The following is a 21764-nucleotide window of genomic DNA, read 5'->3' as shown; positions in this document are numbered from 1 at the left end:
ACATCGAACTTTAACTGTAGGGCTGCTGTTCTTTTATCTAGGGAGTTTCTGGGTCCCCTTTCTCATGGAGCAGAACTCATTTCTATGTCAACCTCAAAAGCAGAATGGCCTTAAGGAAAACATAAAAAACTCAGACCATTCCTTTAAAACCAAATATAAATGTCACTCTGGTAAGTTTTTTTTTATTTTAAGTATAATGTTCACAGTATTTTTAAGAGTTCCTATGTGTGCCTTTTATTATATGAAATGACATTGGAACAAATGAATTATGGATAATGGACATAAAATTTAAATTAGATTATTCAGCCTTGGGTAGAGAGGCACTTTTAAGGAAACTGTAATTAGGATGACTATGAGAATCAATGGGGCCAGAAAAGCAAACAGGTGTGAGGTCAGGAAGGCAGGCAGAACTATGTCACTACTAAGTTTGGGCTTTATCCTATAGGAAATGAAAAGACCTGCAAGACTTTCATCGGGGGAATGGTCAGATTAGCGTCTGCACACGTCAGTGCAGTAGATCCATGTGGCTGTCAAGGTCAAACCAAGGCATGACCATCGGGATGGAGAGGAGACATCCTGCAGACGTTCATGAAGAAGGACTACGATGTGGCGGCCCACTACACATGAGTTGTAAGGAAATACCTTCCTTAGAATGTTTTTGATAACACAATTTATATCAATGACAAGATTTTCTTCTCCTTTCTTTGTTGCTTGATTATAAATTTGGTACCAGATCAAAAGTGTGGAGTCCTTCCTAGCCATCCGCTCTTTAAACTTGGGAAACAGACAATGAAGAGACAATTGATAGTGGTCTGATCCTAAAATGATTTTCCCCCTGATTTATAAAAAGCAAAGAATTTCCAACGAATCCTATAAAAGTGAATCCTAACCAAACGTGTCTGTATCATTAATCAGAGCTTTTATTTTGCACTATTGACTGCTTAAATTTTCAGTGAGCCTTTGATTGAGACCAGTACTAAAACGCTGATGGTATCAGGTGCATGGCCATTTAATCAACAACAATACAAGAGAAAACAGAACAAGGATTTAAGAGAAATGATCAACACATAAAGCTACAGCATTCTATGTTAAAAAAGTTTTAATACACACTTGACTAAAAGATGCATACAGTGACTCCTGCATCTCCATTCATAGGCAGCCAACAAGATACGAAGGAATTTAATAGCTTCAAACAAAACTGTAGGTTGTGCGCTAAAAGAATTACAAAGCACTCAAAAATTAAAATCAACTATGGAAGCAACAAGGACTATAAAACATGATGGGATGACTTTAAAGAAAGGGTTCAAGTATTGTCCGTAAAGTTCTTTAGACACTAGTCTTTGAAAAGTTTGTGCATTTCTCATCTTTGCATAGTAAAAAAATAAAAACAAAATACAGCACTTGGTAAAACTCCGCAGCTTGGTGTGATTCATGTTTGGTCACATGCACCGATGTGTGTACTCAGTTATCCCGTAGGTATAGCTCTAACTCGACGGGCTCATGCACTATCAGGTGAGCAATGAAGGCAGCGCATGTCTCCTCATCCAGGTGTCATTAACTAAGCAGCAAAAGTATAGCCGGTGAAATGGGAACTTGGTCATCACGTCACACTAACACTTGTTGGGTAACATTAAACGGTGATATACTTGTGCTTGGAGCTCAAATTAATAACAAGGAAAACCCACACCATAAAAGGAGGCGAATGAATGGCATGTACAAGAGAAAATAGAGCCAAGAGTTTGAAACTACATAACCTATACCACCGAAACTATTGCGATCCATTGTTTATAATTGATAGGGTTGCATTCTCCCTCATATTCATCCACACATAGTTTAAAGCTTGTGTATTTTACATATACACACAGGTAATTTAACATTGGAGCATAGGTGCAATTACCTATGAAACTGCCAGTGTAACAAAAAGTTACGCTGACATTTGCCATATGTACATAGTATTTGGGGACCACTGTGGTCTGATTCAAAACATAACATTGCACATTGACAATGTTGTCTGTGAAATGCTCAAAAGTTAATAGAGATTGGACGTGTTTTGTAGCCACCATGGTTTCGTTGCTGTGAGGTCATCACAGCGCCTCTGGAAGAGTGGTGAAAGGTATACAGTGTGCTGAGCACCAGCTCAGCACCTAGAGAGGGCAGGAGACACTCGGCAATGCAGCAACAGGAAGAGACGTCAAGTAATCTGAGTTTCCTTCAAGCTTCCTCCGAGCCGAAAGAGCCACTGCCACTAAGCAGAGGGATGTAACTGGGTCTTAGGAAGCCAGGGGCAAGGCTGAGAGACCGTGTGGATAGCCCTGTCACCACAGTACAGACACACAGCTAGTCCTAGAGAAAGTCCCCTACCTGTGTAGCACCTATTCCTCCAAAAGCAACAACAGCAGTGAGATGGGAGGTGACAGTCTATTGTCGCATATAGAAATCAAGGTTTCTGCTTTGCGACTATGATACTTACACAACCAAAGATACCTTAGGGGGAAAGTCATTGTTTTAAGCAGTGCATCTTTAGGAAATAATCCTTTCCAAAGTCAAAGAAAAAGTTCTAAAACTTAGGTCACGAATCTTGCAGCAAAGGGGACTTAGAGCTAAATCTAGCAATGGATTTCGTGTCATGAAGAAGTAAGTAGTATAGTTCCATGTCCTGTTCCTACAAAGAGGACATTAGTTAAGTGGGGGCCTTTGGGGGGGCCTTTAGTGAAGCTCATCTCTAGAAGGATGCTCACCAAAGTGATCACGTATGAGTCTGTGCATTCAAAACAAGGCTGCAACCACATTTCTTTATTACCTCAATTACATAACACTTGGACAGAAGCTATCTTGACCGTAAATAGAAAAACGAAATCGGTGAAAGTGCAGGAAGCTTAGAGGGACTTGAGAACCTCAGATTACATCTGCAAAATCTGCCTGATGGAAAGAAGACAACGGTGACTTTGTACAGAGTAAAGTCCCACTATAATCCAGCACAACCCGGCGTTCCAAGATTGGATGTTTTTGCAAACACAACACACAGAATGAAAGCCTATTATGACAAGGCTTTAACCAGGTGACTGCTGCTTCTGCCCCTCAACCACGTTTGCAATGGGCTCCTACCATATATATTTTGAGGCAGGAAGATGAAGCATGAATGAAATATTGACACTAACAGATACAAATAAAATGGAAAGCTTAATTTTCCCCAAGCTTTTAACACTTAAAAATTATTATTATTATTTTTTTATTTAAGGCTTTAAGTTTATCCTCCTTTCACATTAAAGACAGGGAAAGAAAGCTGAGAAAAATAAAATCATGAGCTTGGCACTTTTGTGATTACTTTGAAAGGGTTTCTACTTTCTTACATTATATACATATGTTTATCATGACATCGAAACATTTTAGAGACTTGTGAGTACACATATTTGCATTTACATAATTGTGTTTTTGATGCAGGTTGTTTTGTTTTTTCTCCCCCGCCCCCCCCCCCCCCGCCTTGTCTATTTTTGGTTACAAGCATACCAACTTTAAACTGCATCTATTTTGTGCCCAAACTCCCTGCATCTGTGGCTTCATGGGTCTTTTTAAGCAAGCCTGGTTGTCTTTGTACACGTTACAAGAAAGAGGGACAAAGTCAAAGAAAGAGAGAAAAGAAACAAAACAGATGAGAAGCAAACGTTAAAACAAATTCACAAAGAACCTTTACAGGAAAAATATTTCAATACAGATGAGTGAAAATGAGGTGTCGAAATCTCTTATTTCCATATTTACATTTATAAAAGAACTATACAATAGCATCAGTGTTCAAATTCCAGCTCCCATTTCAAAGGATGCTCAGTCCCGGGGAAATAACAACTGAAGAAAGTCGATCAACAAGTGCGTGGTCCATGGAGTTCTGCCATGGCCTGGTCTGGAGCGGGGAGTGGGGGTTCGGGGTGGGGGGCCTTAGGGAGTCGGGGGGTGGAGAGGCATTTAAGTGAAGAGACCCAGGCAGCGTGTTCGTCCGTCATCTTCACCTTAGGAATTCCGTTGCAGGGTTGCTGAGATTGGCTTGCTAGCTTGTTGTTGTAGATATGCCATGCAGTTTTTACCCTTTCAAGAATTAGATCTTCATGCCACTGGAGTTTTGTCATTGGTAGTAAAGGAAAACAAATCATGCCAAATCATTTAGGAGATATTAAGTGCCAGGCTGAGGGGAAAGAAATCATTTGCTATTTTTTAATGGTTCTTTTATTGCACTTTTTTGTTGTTATTGTTCCTTTTTTCTTTAGTTAGAAAAAAAGATTCTGAAACAGTTCTTTTTATAACATGGTCTTTTGCTCCCCTTTATTGACAGGTGGTGGGAGGGGTTCTTTGAAATTATTCCCAAAGGGGACAGCTTTCTTTTACACCATCCCTGTCCCCCCAACTTTAGCTGTGGAGTTGCTACCACCCCAGGTCCTTGTTTACAGACTTAGCAGTTCTGGCAGCACCGCTGTGAGTACGTGAGACCCGGCCTCCAGCCACGCCAGGGGGAGCTCGTCCAGGGAGGCTGGTTCAGATGGGGCCTTGCTGAGTGGGGTCGAACCTCCTCTTCTTGACATTTCTTCCAGAGTGCGTCAAAAGAAGATGCAAGGGAAGGGGAGGGAAATCCACAATATTAATCAGATGATGATGGGAGAAAGGGGATGAAATGACAGCGATGCTAGTTCCAGAGAAAAGCAATCAACTCACACAGAGGCAGTCTCGAGAAAAACCTGGATGTGAAATAGAGCAGCTAACGCTTTTGAATGTCTCCACGACACCCCCCTAGAGCAGGTTCTTCATCCTTTTGTGAAGATCAAAGAAGGTTCAAGCTGCTCATTTTAAATCACAGGAAGGCTCCACAGCCCAATTTTTCTCTTATGTCAAAAGTAAATAACATTGCTAATGCACCAGATTTTTTTTTTTTTTTTTTTTGCGGTTTTTGGTGGGGGCTGGATTTGAACCCACCACCTCTGGCATATGGGGCCGGCACCCTACTCCTTTGAGCCACAGGCGCCGCACCAGATTAAAATTTTTATAGGCAAGCCTCTTCTGCAAAGGGGGCTCTTGGAGATCCAAGGAAAGCTGAAGGGTTTTCGAGTTCTGGATCCATGGATCGGCCTTTGCCAAAGTGGCAAAAAGCCCTGCTCTCCTCATTTGTTTTGCTGCCTTGGGCGTGTGAGTGCTTACTCCACTATGGAACAAACACGTTTCATATCTAGAAAGTTGTAAAACAGGAGTGCACAGTAAGACGGCACACTCAAAGGAGAATGGACACAGGCGTGGGTTAGTTAAGCAATTGCAGCATTTAGCTTAGTTGAAAATAAGCAAGTTAAAATGCCTTGCTCACAGTGTCCAGTCTCCTAAAAAGTGGTTCCTAGGTTTGAAAAGAGAAAAGAAAGAACCAGCAAGACACTACAAGGCAACAACAGAAGTTGGTTGCAACCTCCCCATAGTCTGGCTTCATGTGGGGCACCAAGCAGGGGGCTCATGCATTTAGTTCTGCATACTGGGCGGGTGCAACGCTGCTGCCACCAGGGCGTCATGCAAAACTGGAGACCAAGGAGTCCCCAGATCCCTCCTTCCCCTGCCAATTCACTCTGGGCGAGCTGGGTACCCTTACAGGCTCAAAGTACCAAAAAATTTACAGTCAAGTCCTCCCCCTCCATAAGTAATTCAAAATAAAAGAACAGTACCAAAGCTTGAAATAGGTATGTAAAGACATCCTGCAAGGTTCTGCTTTTTCCCAAGATGACTCCTTTGATGTTTCTCTTGTGTAATATCAACCACAAAAGTCTTTAAAGTAAACTTCCCTTTTCTTTAAGTTTTCATGAAAGTGTCTCCTGACTGTCCTATGCGTGTGGCTCAGTGGCCCAGCAGGTAATCGCTTGCACCAAACACTACTTGCACAGAGCTATTTCCTTTTCTTCACCACTCCCACGTCACCCTCTTTAGAGGTGATGAAAGCAGACATGGCCAATGCTGTCCAGGAAATAGAGGTGAGGCCAAAGGGAAGTCTCCGTAATGAATCTCCTACCAAGTTGAGTCTGCCAGGCGGCAGGATGTGCACCCACACTCACACCCCTGAAGGCGGAGGTTTAAGGGACCATATTTGCTCTTGTGGGTCAGGGTTGAGAAACAGACATCCCTGACCTTATGAAATGGCCCTAAAGCACTAGAGGCCCAACCTCATCAGCTGTGTATCGCTGGAGCTCAAGAGAAATGTCAGACTAAGAACAAACCAAGCTAGCTCTGTGCACGCAAATGTCTACACTGCCACATCGAAATTTCTTCAAATGCAGGGAATGTCAGATAAATAGCCATCTCCAAGGTCCTAACGGCAATGAGGTCTGTTTTTAAATAGAGATATAAAATTCCATTTCATCCTGGCACGTGGGCAATTTGTGTCTTTTTAAAAGTTGGGTGTTGGAAGCTCAGGTTGCACTTTCATATAAACAATGTTCTACACGATTACTGGGTTCCCAGGTCAGACCATGAGACCAAACCCCCCTGCACAACCATCTTTCCAGAAGATTGGACTGTGCGCACTAACGGGGAATTCCAGGGCCTGGGCTTGTTGGCTGATGTCCCAGCGGGGGGTGGGTGAGCTGCAGTACCCAGAAGGGGCACTCGGTGATGAGATGGACACCCCAGGCAGGCTGCGAGGGCTCCTCACATATAAACCGCAAAACCACCAAGGACCACTGTACGTTCAGCAGGGCATGTCCTGTACTCTCTGTATGAAAAAAATTCTTTCTGTTTCGCTTTAATGTGAAGGTGCGACTATCATGAGTAGGTCTTTGCAGTTTTCCTTCCACAATCATTTCCTCTGAATACCCTCTGTCCGCTAGGATTCTGAAGGCGATTAACTTTCTCATCATAACCTGTAAGGTGAGTCTGGATCATTATAAAACACCAGTGGAAGCCAAAAACCTTACAGTGACATAGTTTTCATCTATTTTTACTACTTCTGAAAAATCTAGACTTTCTTTTTCATCTACAATATATTACATATCACACCCCTATACATCTATACAAAATTAAAACAAAACTCTTCAGGTAGCAATAGCCTTCTCACCACCTGTGAAGCCTGGAGAGCAGCGGTTCTCAACCTGTAGGTCCCACAGGAACTGTATTAAAGGGCCGCAGCATGAGGAAGGTTGAGAACCACTGCTTTATCTTCTTTCAAGGGCAGAATATTTATCTACTGCTATCGCGTTCTTATCATTCTATGCTGAGTCACCAGCACTTCCACTGAGAACCCCTCGCCCAGCCTCAGGGACCCTTAAACTGAGCTCACTTCCAAAGGCGGCTGAGTTAGGGAAATACCCTGCATCTTCCTGGCCAGCCTGGCACCACCACCACCTGCTAAAGTCAGTGAGAAGTGCCAAACCCACTTAGTTGCCCTTAGGATTCAAGGAATCAGGCTTCTTATTTTGGGACAAGGTTATGGAATGCAAGCAAGCAGTAATCTGGTTATCTTCTTCATGGAAAAACTAGCTAAAATTGATTTCATTTCCTAACTCCATAAAAATCGAAAGCCAAAAAACTCCCACACATTTACTCTTTTGAGAAGATACGATTAGCAATACTACATTCCTTTCAAATTTCATCCAATTTGACACCCAATTCAGTGAACCTTCCTGGTAAAAATCTAGACATAGTCCTTTAACTTCCATTTCTGTGAGGTCATGAGCAGTCTTTTCTTTATCATGTCCAACAAAATGGAACATCGACCAAACAGGATTTCTTAGATCCAAGTCAGGTTCTGTATGAACTACTAACCCAAGTAATTTCTCAGAGAGGAGAAAGCTCACGTGATAATTACACAGACTTATTAAATTAATACCATTAGCGTCAGCAGTAGCTATGCCAGGCCAGTATGGGCCCTGCTGGGGAGGAGGGAAAGCCACTTTGCCACTGAATCTCTGGACAGAGCGAGAGGACATGGTGACCAGCTTCTGTGGGCCAACACACTATAATCTGGTTGGAAGAGTGCAGGATTCATCCCTGAATCCTTTTGGTTGGAACTGTTAACAAATCGTCACTGCTACCTGCAGGCTCTTTTCCTACCATCACCTAGAACTTCTCTTTTTCTAACACAATCACCTACTAATGTGGATATAAATGACCACCTTGCCCACATTTAAATTCCTACATTCAAATTTAGGGAATGTCGCATAGTCACATCCAAGGTGAGAGGGCAATCCTCTTCATTTTTAAATGGAGATAGTAACTCTCTCTTCAGATACTTTTCACCTTTCCAAAGCTTTAAGGAAGATGCCGCTAAAATGATCCCTCGTCTACCCGATTTTCTCCAGTGTCCAGTAAAAGCAACAGCTGTCATCATGCAGCACTGGGTCATGGTCACAATTGTCCATGAGTCAACCAGGACAGAGGTTTGCAATCCTCTACACCCCACTTCACAACTCTATTCTCTGTGTGTCTGTGATGGGGAGGAAGAGGAGAATGATGAATGGAAATAGATGCAGATATGGGGAGAAATCGGACAAGTTGGCATGCCACATGCCCATGTTCATTTTTCATAGGATTTCTCAGAGAAAAGCCTAAGACCCTGGGAATCCACAAACTAAATCACCTCCTAGTATCCTCATACTTCTGGAATATGGTATTAAGCAAAGTTACTAAAGGTATACATACCCACTGCATTATCTAATATGTCAGAATATGCTTAAAAAGATTCCACCAAATAAACCCTATTTTTTAATTTTCAAGAATTCCACAACCTTGCTTGTGGAAGACTTGTTTACATTAACCAAAGGTTTTTGGCTCAACTCTTCTGCCACAAAAAAGTAGGTAATCTAAATTTGTATTATTTGTAGATCATGATAATTTCGATACATCTTCATTATCACTTTATACATAGAAACGTGCATACATTCACACATGCACACACGTAAATATTCATGCTTTTTACCACCCACTACAGAGGAAATATGATTTAAGAAAAGAACCATAAAGAATGCTACACCGTGTCGTAGCTCAGGGCATAACTGTATTCTCAGTTACACTTGAGCAGGTCATGTATGGTATGATACTTCTTCCATGTCTAAACTACTGAGTAACGCCTAAAGAGATGCGACATTAAGAAAAAGCAATCTTTTGCCAACTTTTCTTTCAGTAATAAAACATCGAATACCACAAGGGTTTCTTGGTAGTAATAATTAGAATCATCTTTTTTTATAAATTATTTTCGATTTCTGATTCTACGAGAATCTCTTTTTAAAAATTTACATTGAACTCAATGAAACACTCAAATGATACTTCCAAATTATCTTACACTAACAATCTCCAAAACTGACCAAGTGGTGGAAAACCTAAAAAGAAATCACTCAGCACCTAACGCATTTTACTGCAAGGTAGAAGTAGCTATTTAAAGCTCAATACAAATCATGTAGCTATTATTAAAATCTAAAGGCTCGGCGCCTGTAGCTCAAGGAGCTAAGGCCAGCCACATATACCAGAGCTGGCGTGTTCGAATCCAGCCAGGGCCTGCCAAACAACAATAACAACTACAACCAAAAAATAGCCGGGAATTGTGGCAGGCACCTGTAATCCCAGCTACTTGGGAGGCTGAGGCAAGAGAATCACTTAAGCCCAAGAGTTGAAGGTTGCTGTGAGTTATGACGCCATAGCATTCTATCCAGGGTGACAGCTTGAGATTCCCTCTCCAATAAATAAATAAATATAAATAAATAAATAAAATCTAAAGCAAACTATCAACCTCTTGTTGCAACCAACAGCACAAGAGGAGCAGTTTCTCCACATTTTACCTCCCAAAGTTGTATGTTCTAGAATTATTCTTAGTCTTCATTTTTCCTTTGCTTTAGCACATAAAATACTTCACCCTATTGTGTGCCCTTCTATAAAGTTTTCCCTTATAGTGATTGTGAGAGTCTCAGGGCGTGGGAAGGGGCTTGGACTCAACTCAGCAGTACATACTGGTCCCTACATAGCAACCTCCAGGCGGCAGTCAGCAAAGGCTCTTTCTCAACTCACTAAGTGAGCACTAATTGCCCACCTTTGGTTTTCTGCTCTTCTGATGATGAGACATCCCTCTCAGACATAAATAATCTGAACAGAGCTTAATCCACTTATATACACAGTGATAAAGGCTTTTCCACTGTTCCCCAAAGAAACATGCAATTCAAGCTGTGAGCTAGGCCAGGCCACTGTTTTGTGGTCCTGCTACAGAATAGTGTGCTCTTGTCTCCAAATGCTAGTAAGGTAAATTTGGCACTGCATGTGGCTGGATGGCAAAGATGCATAGTAGACTGTTTCCAGGCCTTTGAAACGGAGATGTCTTAATGCCATGAAAGTATAAGCCTGGGCGTGAGTCAAATTTATTTCTCTGGAGGCTTATTTATGAAAAACTTCAAGTTAGCATTATGCAATGGTAACAGAGCATGGCATTACCACAATGTACAATGACTTTTTTTATAGTAGTGAGAAACCAAGAAATGTTTTTGTTTGAATTAGCTAACCCAAACAAAGCTATACTTTTTATTAGATGCCAAATGAGCAACTCGCTGCCTGGGCACTGTCTTGTCAATGCCAAGACTAAAAAGTTCAAATGTAAGTTGCTCATATTATGTGTGTGTTTTTGAAAACACACTGATGCTAAAACTATTTCACTAACTAAGTCTAACTTTATAAATATCCAAATAGAAAAGAAGTAGCATTTGATAATACTTTTCTAAGTTAAAGTTACTCAAAAATTATAGGCTTGCTCACTAAATGTTAATATAACAAATTAGAAGAAAATGCTAAATTTATCAAAATAATTTTAGTTCGTTTTTCTTTTATAATCAGCTCCCAACAATATTTAGATGGCTTAAATATACTGAATTCAAGATTACAAATATAAGATAGAATGAAGTTCATAATTAAGGCAATTAATTATTCAGATAGTTCAGGGCAAAAGCTTCCTCTATTGAGTAACCAGATGGAGCCAAAGTGGGTTTTGGGTTCCGATAATGGTTTTATTTCCCATTTAAATTTGTTTCTCTAGATCTGGTTGAAACTTAATTTATCACAGGGAATATTTGGCACAGGAGGGCTTTTATCTACAAATCATCAAGTCACTTTAGCATAAAAAGGTATAAAAAGTGATTATCCAAATAATCACTTCTGGAGCTTAAAGTATCCAAACTGGATAAATCAGGTTTAAAATGTAATTGTAATTAAAGTTTATTTGTAATTATCTGGTGTATCTATTTAAACAATCTTGGCTGAGTGGTCAGTGCAATCCAAACTGAAAGGCCACTATTAAGACACAACAGATCTACCAGTCATGTCAATATTTAGCCATTAATTAGAAAATATTAAGTGTTACAAGGCCATAGACCTCAAATTCTAATTTGAAACCAATTCAGTTGATTGGGAAATCAATGCAAATATTTTTAAAATCTGTTTTTATATAATCAACCTTTCTACCCACAAAGCTACATAAAATATATTACAATTGAAAAAAATAGGTAATGACCATGTGGTTACTTGAGCAGTAAAATTTCAAAATATCAGTGGAACAGAAATCAGTTTCAGACAGGTACAAGGAATAAATTTACATTTATTTATTGCCAGCTAGGTGGCTTCCTCAGTGGCCCATGTATAAATCAGTGCATCTTAGAATGTTTGCTCTTTTAAGCCGGAATGCCTAATATTGAAGAACTTCCACTTTGTTTTCCTTAAAAGTGAATGTTTGCGAATTCCTTCAACATTTCCTTCCTGCCTGAAGATGACATTTTGAGGATTCATGTTTCTCCTTCTCTAACCCATTTCTGAATTCAAAGGTTTGCTTTTGCAGTTTGATTGTTAGAAGCTAAAATCTTGTAGCAGGAACTCAAAACTTGGTTATGTAAGCAGAAAAGAGAAGTGCCAGAGCCACCAAGAAGAAGACATGCGGCGTTGCTTACTTAAATCCCCAGCCTGTGCCCCCAAGGACAATAGCTGCTACCAGGATGGCACCAGCGATGGAGCCTATTATGAGATTGGTGGCACTAGGACCTGTGACAAAGGATCATGGGGAGAAAGTCATATGAACCAACCACTGTGTTACCACGAGGGAAAGGCAGTTAAGCGGTTTCAGGAGGTAAACAACCCTGATTAAAGATGGCTCAATGTTTAAATCGTCTTTATTTACTTAGCTTAATCACACTTTTAGATGCTATGATTAGCGACTGCTTGGATTTATATGCCTTTAAATCTCAAGTTTCTGCACCTCTGACAATTATGTTCCCTTAAATTCACCTGTCACAGGATTCGGAGCAGATTGGCCCCCTTTGCTACCGTTGTGCATCCTCTTTCTCTTCCCCTCTCCCAGGATCGTGAATCAGACGAGTAAAGCCCAGAGAACGCATGCTGCGTTAGAGTGAGCTCGACCTGACTGACGCAGGGGGCGTGGAGAGAAGGAAAAACACTCCACTAAAGCCGTCTTCCAAACAGCACCACAAACTGCTGAATGCTAACTTTTTTTAGTCCCCCACTAAAGGCAGCTGAAATTTAGAAGTCAGGAGGAGGTTACCAATAAAGATCTGACTTCAAAGACTTCCTCTGAAAGATACATTTCTTCCTGGTCTTTACAGTGTTAAATGCCATAATGGGGTCCCAAAAGGAAGATACAAACAAAGCATTAAACTCTTTGTAACAACCTGAGGGAAAGGGAAAAAAGACTCTTTAGATTCAATTGAGAATAACTTTTAAGTTCCTATTTATTACTAAAAGAAATTTGAAGCTCAAAGATATTTAAAAAATGAAGGGAGTCAAAAGACAGAAAGAAAGAAAATATAAGGTGGAGTTTCTGTTTGTTGTGGAGTAAGAGCTGATCAGTATTATAGTAGTTCCTCTCCTTAGTTCACCTTTAAATCTAAGCAATGTGAGATTTAGTGTAATACTCTAAATGTCACATCCTTCAGGATGCTAAGATGTGGGTACAGTGCCCCCTAGCAACAAAATACTTTCAGTCCTAACTATACATCCCTGTTCCAGAAATCACAAGGCCAATTTCGCTAGTTTCTCTGAGTTTTGTGTTTACACTGATTTCTGTGTTAAAAATTCTCTTTTCTGCTCACATCAGTGCAATGCCCTCAACTGTGTACATAAATGGATGCCACTTTGGGCAGCACTAAAATTGCATGCCTGACATGTTTTTCCTTGGAGACCACCCAGTGCTTGGTGGGCAGGTGCAGGACCATTGCGATGGAGTCCCAAAGATGCAGGTCTCTGCCAGCTCTGGGTTTGTGACACACTTTTAGGATTAACTCCTCAGACTCTACAGAACACAAATCTCAGTTGCCTTTAGAGCTATACCAGTGATAAAAAATAATAATAAGAGCAACTAAAGCAATTTATCTACTGTGTATTGAGAACTTACTATGTACCAGGCATAGTTCTGAGGACTTGATATATAACACTTCATTCAATGCTCAAAAAAACCATGAGGTAGGAACGATGACTGTCCCTGTTTAACAGATAAGGACACAGAGACTTCCGGAAAGTAGTAAGTGACAGAGGCAAGATTTGAACACAAATCTGGTGATTGTTAGACCCTAAAATGTATCCTATAAATCAAGGGTCAAATCTCTGGCCCTACTCCGTTTTTGAAAAAAAAAAAAAAATTGTTAACACAACCATGCTGTTCGTCTACATGTTGTTTATGGCTAAGCAGCTGTCGTCTAAGAGGTAAACTGCTTTACCATAAACAATGTCTTTTCATTCTAAGAGGGCATGGTAGAGAGGCTGTGACAGATACTCTGCAGCCTAAAAGCCAAAACTCTTTACCATCTGGCCCTTTACAGAAGATTTGCTGATCCCTGCTCCAATGAAACTTCATCCCATTCACATGCATTTCCTCACGGCATTTCAATGCAGAATCAAAATTTGAAACAAATATATTTACAAAAAAAATTTATATTACCATGTATATACTTCATGCTCTAGATAAAACTTGCACTGTGCTAGAGTCAGAAAATGCAGGCTGGAATTAGGATCTATACATAATCCACAAGAAATGATTTCTGATTGATAATTATAAACTAAGCCATAGAAATTTTAAAATTAAAACAAAAGCTCTTACCATGAAATCCTTAGTGACTAAATGAACATTACACTGTCAGTGTTAAAACAACTGACATTGTACTATATGAATTTTATTTTTTAAAAAACTGTATTTACTAGTTGAGCAATGGTGGCAACATTTAGATTTTGAAGGAAACCATCAGTAAGCTAATAGATAAAAATAGCTCATAAACCCAAAATCATAAATCTATTTTTAGGAAACAGTTATATCTATACACTTATATAGACTTACCTGTCAACACCAAAAATAGCCAGAAACCCAGAACACTGGAAACAGTGACTGACAATGAACGCTGCGGCAAGGGCTATGTCTTACAACAAAGGCCTTTTTGACTTTGCCTATCTCTAAGACTCAAAGGAAGGGTTCTTAAAATTCATCCTAATATTATGGCCAATAAATAATGTAAAAAATCTATTTTGGGTACATTATTAGAAAACTGTTCTTCAGGGAGGAATTTCACATAAATGTATGTATAGAATTGTCCCCAGGAAAAGACTATTCTCCCAGTGAACAGACCCACGGTGAAATTTCACAGGACAAAGTTCTCGTGTCCAAATATTTACCTCTGTTATATTCTTAATCTCTTTCCTCTCTTTCTATTATAGAAATAACCAGAGGAAGAAGACAATTCTATCCTTTAGCTTCTCCTGTGCTAGCTCCACAGACCATTCTGATGGGATAAGAGTTGGAAGATTCGAGTCTAAGAGAAGTTCTTGAAGCTAGGGGACAAAGGGTTCCCACCATGCTCAACGCAGTATATGATCTATAGACCTGATCCCCTCTGCGTGCTATTTTGGTGCCCAGGCCTCCCAATTCCAGGATGTAAGAAGAACATCCATGTGTTCCAACTAATGGGACTAAAGAGGGATGTGTCTGATATCGACAACATGCCATGATTTGGGCATGTTATAAAAATATCTGGTGATTCCTTAAGACATTAGTAATTTATTCCTGAGACTCTTGAAGTGTTACCACCACTACCACCACCACAGCAAAGAGAAAAGACAATGTAGGGCTTTGGAGGGCTATTTCTGTCTTTTACAAATGCTCTCTTTGTGATTAGACACAGAATAAAACTCCTGATAGTCTTTTAGTCTACAGGTTAGCAACCTCATGAAGCAGCATCCCATGGAGAACGGATAGCTATTCTGAGGACATGGTCCAAGTACAGAGAAAAACTTAAAGGCACCAGGAGATCTTTATTTCTGGGAGAGCTCAAGGGCAATCAACACACAATATATTTACTTATACACTGGCTGCTTTTGAAACAAATCCACCAGATGATTTGCAGGTTTTTGTTAAGGTTAGGCAAGTTTGTATTAATTCCAATCCAATGTTTCTGCCACCTGCATTCTCCCCAGCCCTTATTTATTTTGAATGGGAAAGAGGTTGGTGAATTACTTGAAACTCTCCTACAGTTTCAAAAGAGAAAAACATAAATATGAACTCACCTGATGATTTTATTATCTATTTTAGTCTACATAAAAAATAATTAAAGTGTTTTTATTTTTTGTCCTACACATGATCAGAAAGGATTAAATATATTTTCATTCTTAATGCTCCTTGCTTCTAAATATTTATGTAAACCTTGAATCTGAGTTATAAACCTGTTTTATAAGAAAAAAAAGAGGGCAGTATCTCAAATATCTCATTAAAGAAATTAAGTTGAAGCCTCCTATGTCATTCTAAATAAAAGGAGAAAACATTAGTGGCTGTCATCCTTATTACCTATAAAAGGTGCTACAACTGTTAATAATTCTTAGTGGTGTATATGGATCTATTTAACTGGTGAAGATTAAATTTATTATAAAAATCCTATTAAAACACTCACATGAAAACAATTTCTGCCAATAAATGGCTTAAAAAGAAGTCTATATTTGAAAATTACTTTTACAAAGTAGAGGAGCAGTGGAAGTTTTAGAACTGCTGCCTTAATTGTGAAGTTCTCACAAGCACCCCCAATATTATTGTATGCCCCACATTGTTCCAGACAGGAGAAGGTTCTACATGACACGGGAAAACCACAAGACACAAACACGTCCACACCACAGGTTACACGACCACAGGAAACACAGTCAATGGGACGAACACAGAAGGGTCGGGGACAAGTGTCACCTCACACACCAGGCACCATACAGAAACACTCTGAGATGCACAAAGATGCTTACTCTATTCCCCACCCTGTGCCTCCAAATATCACCCCCAGGGCCAGAATGGTGCCGGCCACGGCCCCTATGAGCCTGCTTGTGGCCATAATCACTGTGCGGAGGGAAAACGGAGATGTTGTAACAAAGGAAATGACACACTAAACATTCAAAACAATATACTCAGGAAATGCTGTGAAAGTCTGTTGGATACTGAAATCGTTGCCTTAAGATTATTAAGATCGACGCACACACTGAAGAGATCTGAGGATAATTTTGAATTTACCTTCATACTCCTCACGCCCTACTCAAAACATAATCTCTTATGTTTTAAACACATACATAATTCAGTTTGACTTATCATTCCTGCCAGACGTGAGATGAAATTAAATTATCATTTAAACAGCATTCACAGCCAATCAGTATTTCAATTACAAAAGTAATGAACCATTAGCCTATATTTCTACAAAATTCTCAAACTGTAAAATAGAAGCTACACCTTTTCAATATTTAGAATCCATTGTTCAGTTTCATGAAAATCCTTAGAAATCAGAAACAGAATAGAATTTATATTAATTGCATGCATTACCTGGGAAGTTACTGAAAACTAGATTCCAAATAACTCTGCGATGTCTGGATTTCTGTCATAGTACTTGGCCATTTTTGGTTTATAAATGATGCACTGACAGAAGTTGGTCTTTAGAAACTGTATTAATTGCTTCAGACCATCAATTGGTAGATTATTAAAGAGTGAGACTCTTCAATAGCCATATATCATTACATCTGTGTATAGATTTCATATATTGAAAAATGGGGCTGGAATGAGTAGAGCCCCCCAAGTTTGATGTTCAGGTAGGAAGGCATGTGTTTTAGAGTTGTGTGTCTGTATGCACACAAAAACGTGGACATACGTACTTTTTATCTCATATTTCTATATAAGTCAAAAGTGCTGGTTTCAAATCACCTTGCCAATGAAAACACAGATTGGCTTCGACAGGGCAGCTCTTGACACAGACTGTGTACTCTGAGACACAGCAAAACAAAACAGAGAACCAGGACTCCAAGGCACAATTCTTTTTTTTTTTTTTTTTTTTTTTTTTTTTGCAGTTTTTGGCCAGGGCTGGGCTTGAACCCACCATGTCTGGCATATGGGGCCAGTGCGCTCCTCCTTTGAGCCATAGGTGCCGCCCCCAAGTCACAATTCTTATAGGCTTAATATGGGGCTCACTCATCATCTTAGCTAAATACACTCCCAAAGGAAGAGCAAGAACCTGGGATCTGTGACACTGGGGAGCGAATGAATAATTACTTCATTTTATCACAGGGTAAACAATAGGAGTGAGGAATTCTAGTTTTATCATTTAACCACAATATGAGTTGTTCTTAGGAAAAAAACAAGAAAAGATGGGGGCACAACAGAAAACAGAGAAAGTCCATTGAGAGTGCTGAGGGGAAAGGAAAAAGACCAACATATAAAGGGCAGCAGTGTTATCCAGATAGGACGATACATAATAGTTCAAGTCATTGAAGCTAGGAGAGGCAAATATCGGGATGCGAAGCTATCCCAAATATTGCAAGACCTTAGAAAATCATTAATTTCAGAGTTCTTCAGTTCTTCCCCCCTTCCAGAAGCTCTGGTGCTTTTCTGTATTCCTTTCTAACTTCTATTAAAAGTCCTATTTTACCAGTAAAAAAAAAAAAAAAAAAGAAAATCATTAATTTCAGAATACTATACCAACTAGGATATGTTATTTAAAAACTTTTTTAATTTTTTTTTTTTTTTGCTTCAATTAGGCGCTGACTCTCAGCACTGTATAACGTAAGAGTCCTATTACTTCCTCAATTTTCATATAAGCCATATATGCCAAATATAGGGGGGAAATGCCCCTTTCCTTAAAATGTAATGTTAAATGAACGTGTTAATTTTTAAAAAATTAGAACTGCAGGAAAGATGAATAAATGTACCAATTTTGAAAGGGTTTTGTATTTGCTACGGGTGTTATTTCTCCCCACAGAAACAAGAGGAGACAACCCTCTGCACAGATGGGGGCAAGACATGATTGCAAGAGGGACTTTACCTAACAATTGCAATCAGTGTAACCTGGCTTATTGTACCCTCAATGAATCCCCAACAATAAAAAATAAATACATAAATAAATAAATAAATAAAAAGATTTTAGAAATAGCCAGAGGAACAAGACATTTCTATAGGCACTTCAAATAGATACTGAAGATAAACAGATATAGTCTGTAATCTCCACTGGGCAAAAAAAAAATTCCCTCCCCCTCCTTAACTGATAAGTACTCTTGACACTAAAGCAAGATAAAAGAAAGTGGGAAGAAAGCTTTTACAGAAGTGTCCCCTGCCCTCCTTGTTCTCTCTCCCTCCCACTTCTTTCATTTTGGGAATACTGCCAATGTGTGGAAAGTTCCACTTGATTCTTTGATGTTATACTTAACAGGGTTATCTCTTCCAGAAGCGATTCAACCTGTTTTCAAACTGGCCTAACTTAATTGAGTGGCTCACAAGTGGGTGGATTTTTACAGGGGACATTTGAAAACTGAATTTACAGCTGCTTTTCACAGCAACAAAGAATTTATCACCTCATTGAAAACAATTTCCTTGGACCTTTGGGGGCCTATAATCTAGTTTTACGTCTATATTAATTTATCTAGTCTCTAACTGGATTTTTGTATTAATTAATTAATTCATTATCTACTAAGTGCCTTTTCAGAAACGATGCTGGGCAAATAACACAGCTTATTTTCTCTTCATCCTACCAAACCTGGAGCTGGAACTCTTTAACCTTCAAGCTGGTAAGGCCATCTTTGTATTAGGGATGTAACTGTGTTCCCTAACTCTTTGACACACTTACCTTTCATTATAACACATTTGTGAAACCTGTTTATCACCTAGTAGTTGTTCTCACTTTTGTTGCCTTGTTTATTTCTGTCATTTGTTGGTTTATTATTATTTTTAGTTTTGATCCCTGTTATCTAGATTCACTTATGCCAAAAGGAAGAACTTTTGATAAGTATGTAATACCAAGATATAAACTATACATTTTCGCTCTTTCTTAAGATTTTCTGTTTTATATGTAGAATTCCTCTATAGAAACGTCATGTTTCAGACATTCTGAAATTGTGCTCTTTTAAAATTGAGTGGGGTTTTTTTTCTTATTTTTAAAGAGTTTCTGAAATAAGAAGGTGCATTATTTCACCCATAGGGTTACAAAAATGGCTAAAATCCTGTATCCTGAAATACTTCAAGAGTGACATCAAAACCATCATTTGGACCAAAGTTCTTTCGGTAGAGATTTATTATTCCACTAAAATTTAAGATTAAAGTAAATATTGGCTGGCCCAGCACTCATAACTCAGTGGTTATAATACTGGTCACAAGCACCAGGGGTGGTGGGTTCGAACCCAGCCTGGGCCTGCTAAACAAAAATGACGACAACAACAACAACAACAAAATAGCCAGGCATTGTGGTGGTGCCTGAGTCACAGCTACTTGGGAGATTGAGGCAAGAGAATCGCTTAAGCCCAAGAGTTTGAGGTTGTTGTGAGCTGTGACACCACAGTGCTCTATCGAAGGTGACAAAGTGAGACTCCATCTCAAAAACAAAAGAAAAGAAAATCTGGACTAGAAGTAAATATTATTAAATGCTTTATACTTTTTATAATAGCATTGGCATCCACCTCCATATTTCAATGCTACGTAGACATATAATCAAATCTCCTTACCCTTTTCCACAAAATAAAAGAAATATTTCAAGTTCATTTCTGGATACATGGAAAAATGTCTAAAAGGATGCAAAATAAATCATTTCATAATAGAATATATTTCAGACAGTTATGCTGTCAATGAAAGTAGGGAGTTTTTCTGAACCGAAGCAAAATAAACTCAGTTACTGAAAATTTGTTTATTTATTTGTTTATTTATTTATTTCTGAGACAGAGTCTCCTTTTCTTGCACCTAATAAACTGCCGTGGCATCACAGCTCACAGAAACCTCAAATTCTTGGGCTTGAATGATCCTCTTGCCTCAGCCTCCCAAGTAGCTGGGACTACAGGCGTCCGCCACAACACCTGGCTATGTTTTAGAGATGGGGTCTCTCTCTGGCTCAAGCTGGTCTTGAACTGGTGAGGTCAGGCAATCCATCCATCTTGGCATCCCAGAGTGCTAGGATTACAGGTGTGAGCCACTATACCCAGCCCTTGAAAATTTTAAAAAATTTAAAATTTTATTTATTTATTTTTTTATTGTTGGGGATTCATTGAGGGTACAATAAGCCAGGTTACACTGATTGCAATTGTTAGGTAAAGTCCCTCTTGCAACCATGTCTTGCCCCCATAAAGTGTGACACACACCAAGGCCCCACCCCACTCCCTCTGTCCCTCTTTCTGCTTCCCCCCCCCCCCATAACCTTAATTCCTTAAGTTATTGTTGAGGCATTGTTAATGAGAAAGATGCCTGGGTGACACATAGTTATACACGAGCATATCAGGTACGATAAACATAACTTCTCATACCTAATTCTCTGAACTACAAAATCAACAGTTTGTGTACTCACAAAGTCACCAGAAAGATACACTGCAAAAGGTAACTGTAAATAATACTCCTCAAGGTTAATACCTTAGAAAGCAGACTGAAAAGCTGTTATTTTAAAAATACTAACTGCTACTAATATAATACTTTCTTTTTTTCCTCTAATTTTATAAAAACAACCATGAATAAGTAATGGTCAGCTAATTAGTTTGATAATTGCTTGGTTATTGTTTTGCCCTTTCTACTTAATATTGTGTTACAAGAACTAGTAGAATAACTTAATGCTCAGCTTTAAATGAGGCAGAGTGGTATACTAGAAAAAAGTATTTGGCTCAAGGTCAGTTGATTATACTTTATTTTTTGCTCTGCCACTAACTGGCTGTTAATGCTGATAATTAATTTAGTCTTTTCATTGGTGAAATGGCAAGTTTGGACTGAATTGCTTCTAAGGCCCTTTCTATCTCTGACTTGATGACTATGATCACAATGAAAAGGTCCGACCAAAGCTTCCCAGAAACAATGTCTCTGCCTCAACATATCACTGACAACATCTGGCATGATCCAGTTTCTTCTCTTCCCTTTATAATGGTGATGTAAACCATCAAATGAGAAAAGTTCCATCATATTCCATAACAAGCACCATGTAAAGATGACGACAGAGTGACAAAAGTTAAAGGTACTTGACAAGGATCTCCCTACACTAGGTGGAAATTCTACACCTTCTAATAGAGTTGGAATAAATTCTATTCTTGCAGAATAAACCAAAATAATTTCCTTCAGTGATTTCAATGGAAACAAGGAAAGGCCAGAAGAGTTTTCAGATGTGAAATAAATGACCATGCAGAAAAAGTAAAGTAATATAGAAATCTTTTCAAAAAATCTTTGCTCACATGGTTTGTGTTTTGAGAGCCTTTCAATAATTTGGTTTGAGAAGCTGAAGTGAATCATCTAGAGGCTTGAAGCTGCGGCTCGATGGAGGACA

General features: G+C 39.1%; 1 protein-coding gene across 3 annotated transcripts in view; it reads right to left on the bottom strand.

The window, feature by feature from the left end:
* Positions 1 to 1081: 1081 nt before the first annotated feature.
* Positions 1082 to 21764, bottom strand: part of ADAM23 (ADAM metallopeptidase domain 23) — a 172810-nt gene continuing 152127 nt past the window's right edge. The window contains exons 25-26 of one of the 3 annotated variants that reach the window (XM_053597754.1): positions 16255 to 16345; positions 1082 to 4570 (exon numbers count right to left, since the gene is read on the bottom strand). In XM_053597754.1, coding sequence (XP_053453729.1) covers positions 4522 to 4570; positions 16255 to 16345 — 140 coding nt within the window. In that variant the 3' untranslated portion in view covers positions 1082 to 4521. Of the gene's footprint in view, positions 4571 to 11924; positions 12016 to 16254; positions 16346 to 21764 lie in introns of all 3 variants that reach the window. The other 2 variants (XM_053597753.1, XM_053597755.1) reach the window with 2 other exon arrangements.

The sequence above is a fragment of the Nycticebus coucang genome, chromosome 7 (assembly GCF_027406575.1).
Source record: "Nycticebus coucang isolate mNycCou1 chromosome 7, mNycCou1.pri, whole genome shotgun sequence".
NCBI lineage: Eukaryota > Metazoa > Chordata > Mammalia > Primates > Lorisidae > Nycticebus > Nycticebus coucang.
The sequence above is the reverse complement of the archived record's forward strand: the minus strand, read 5'-3'. Positions and strand labels throughout refer to the sequence as shown.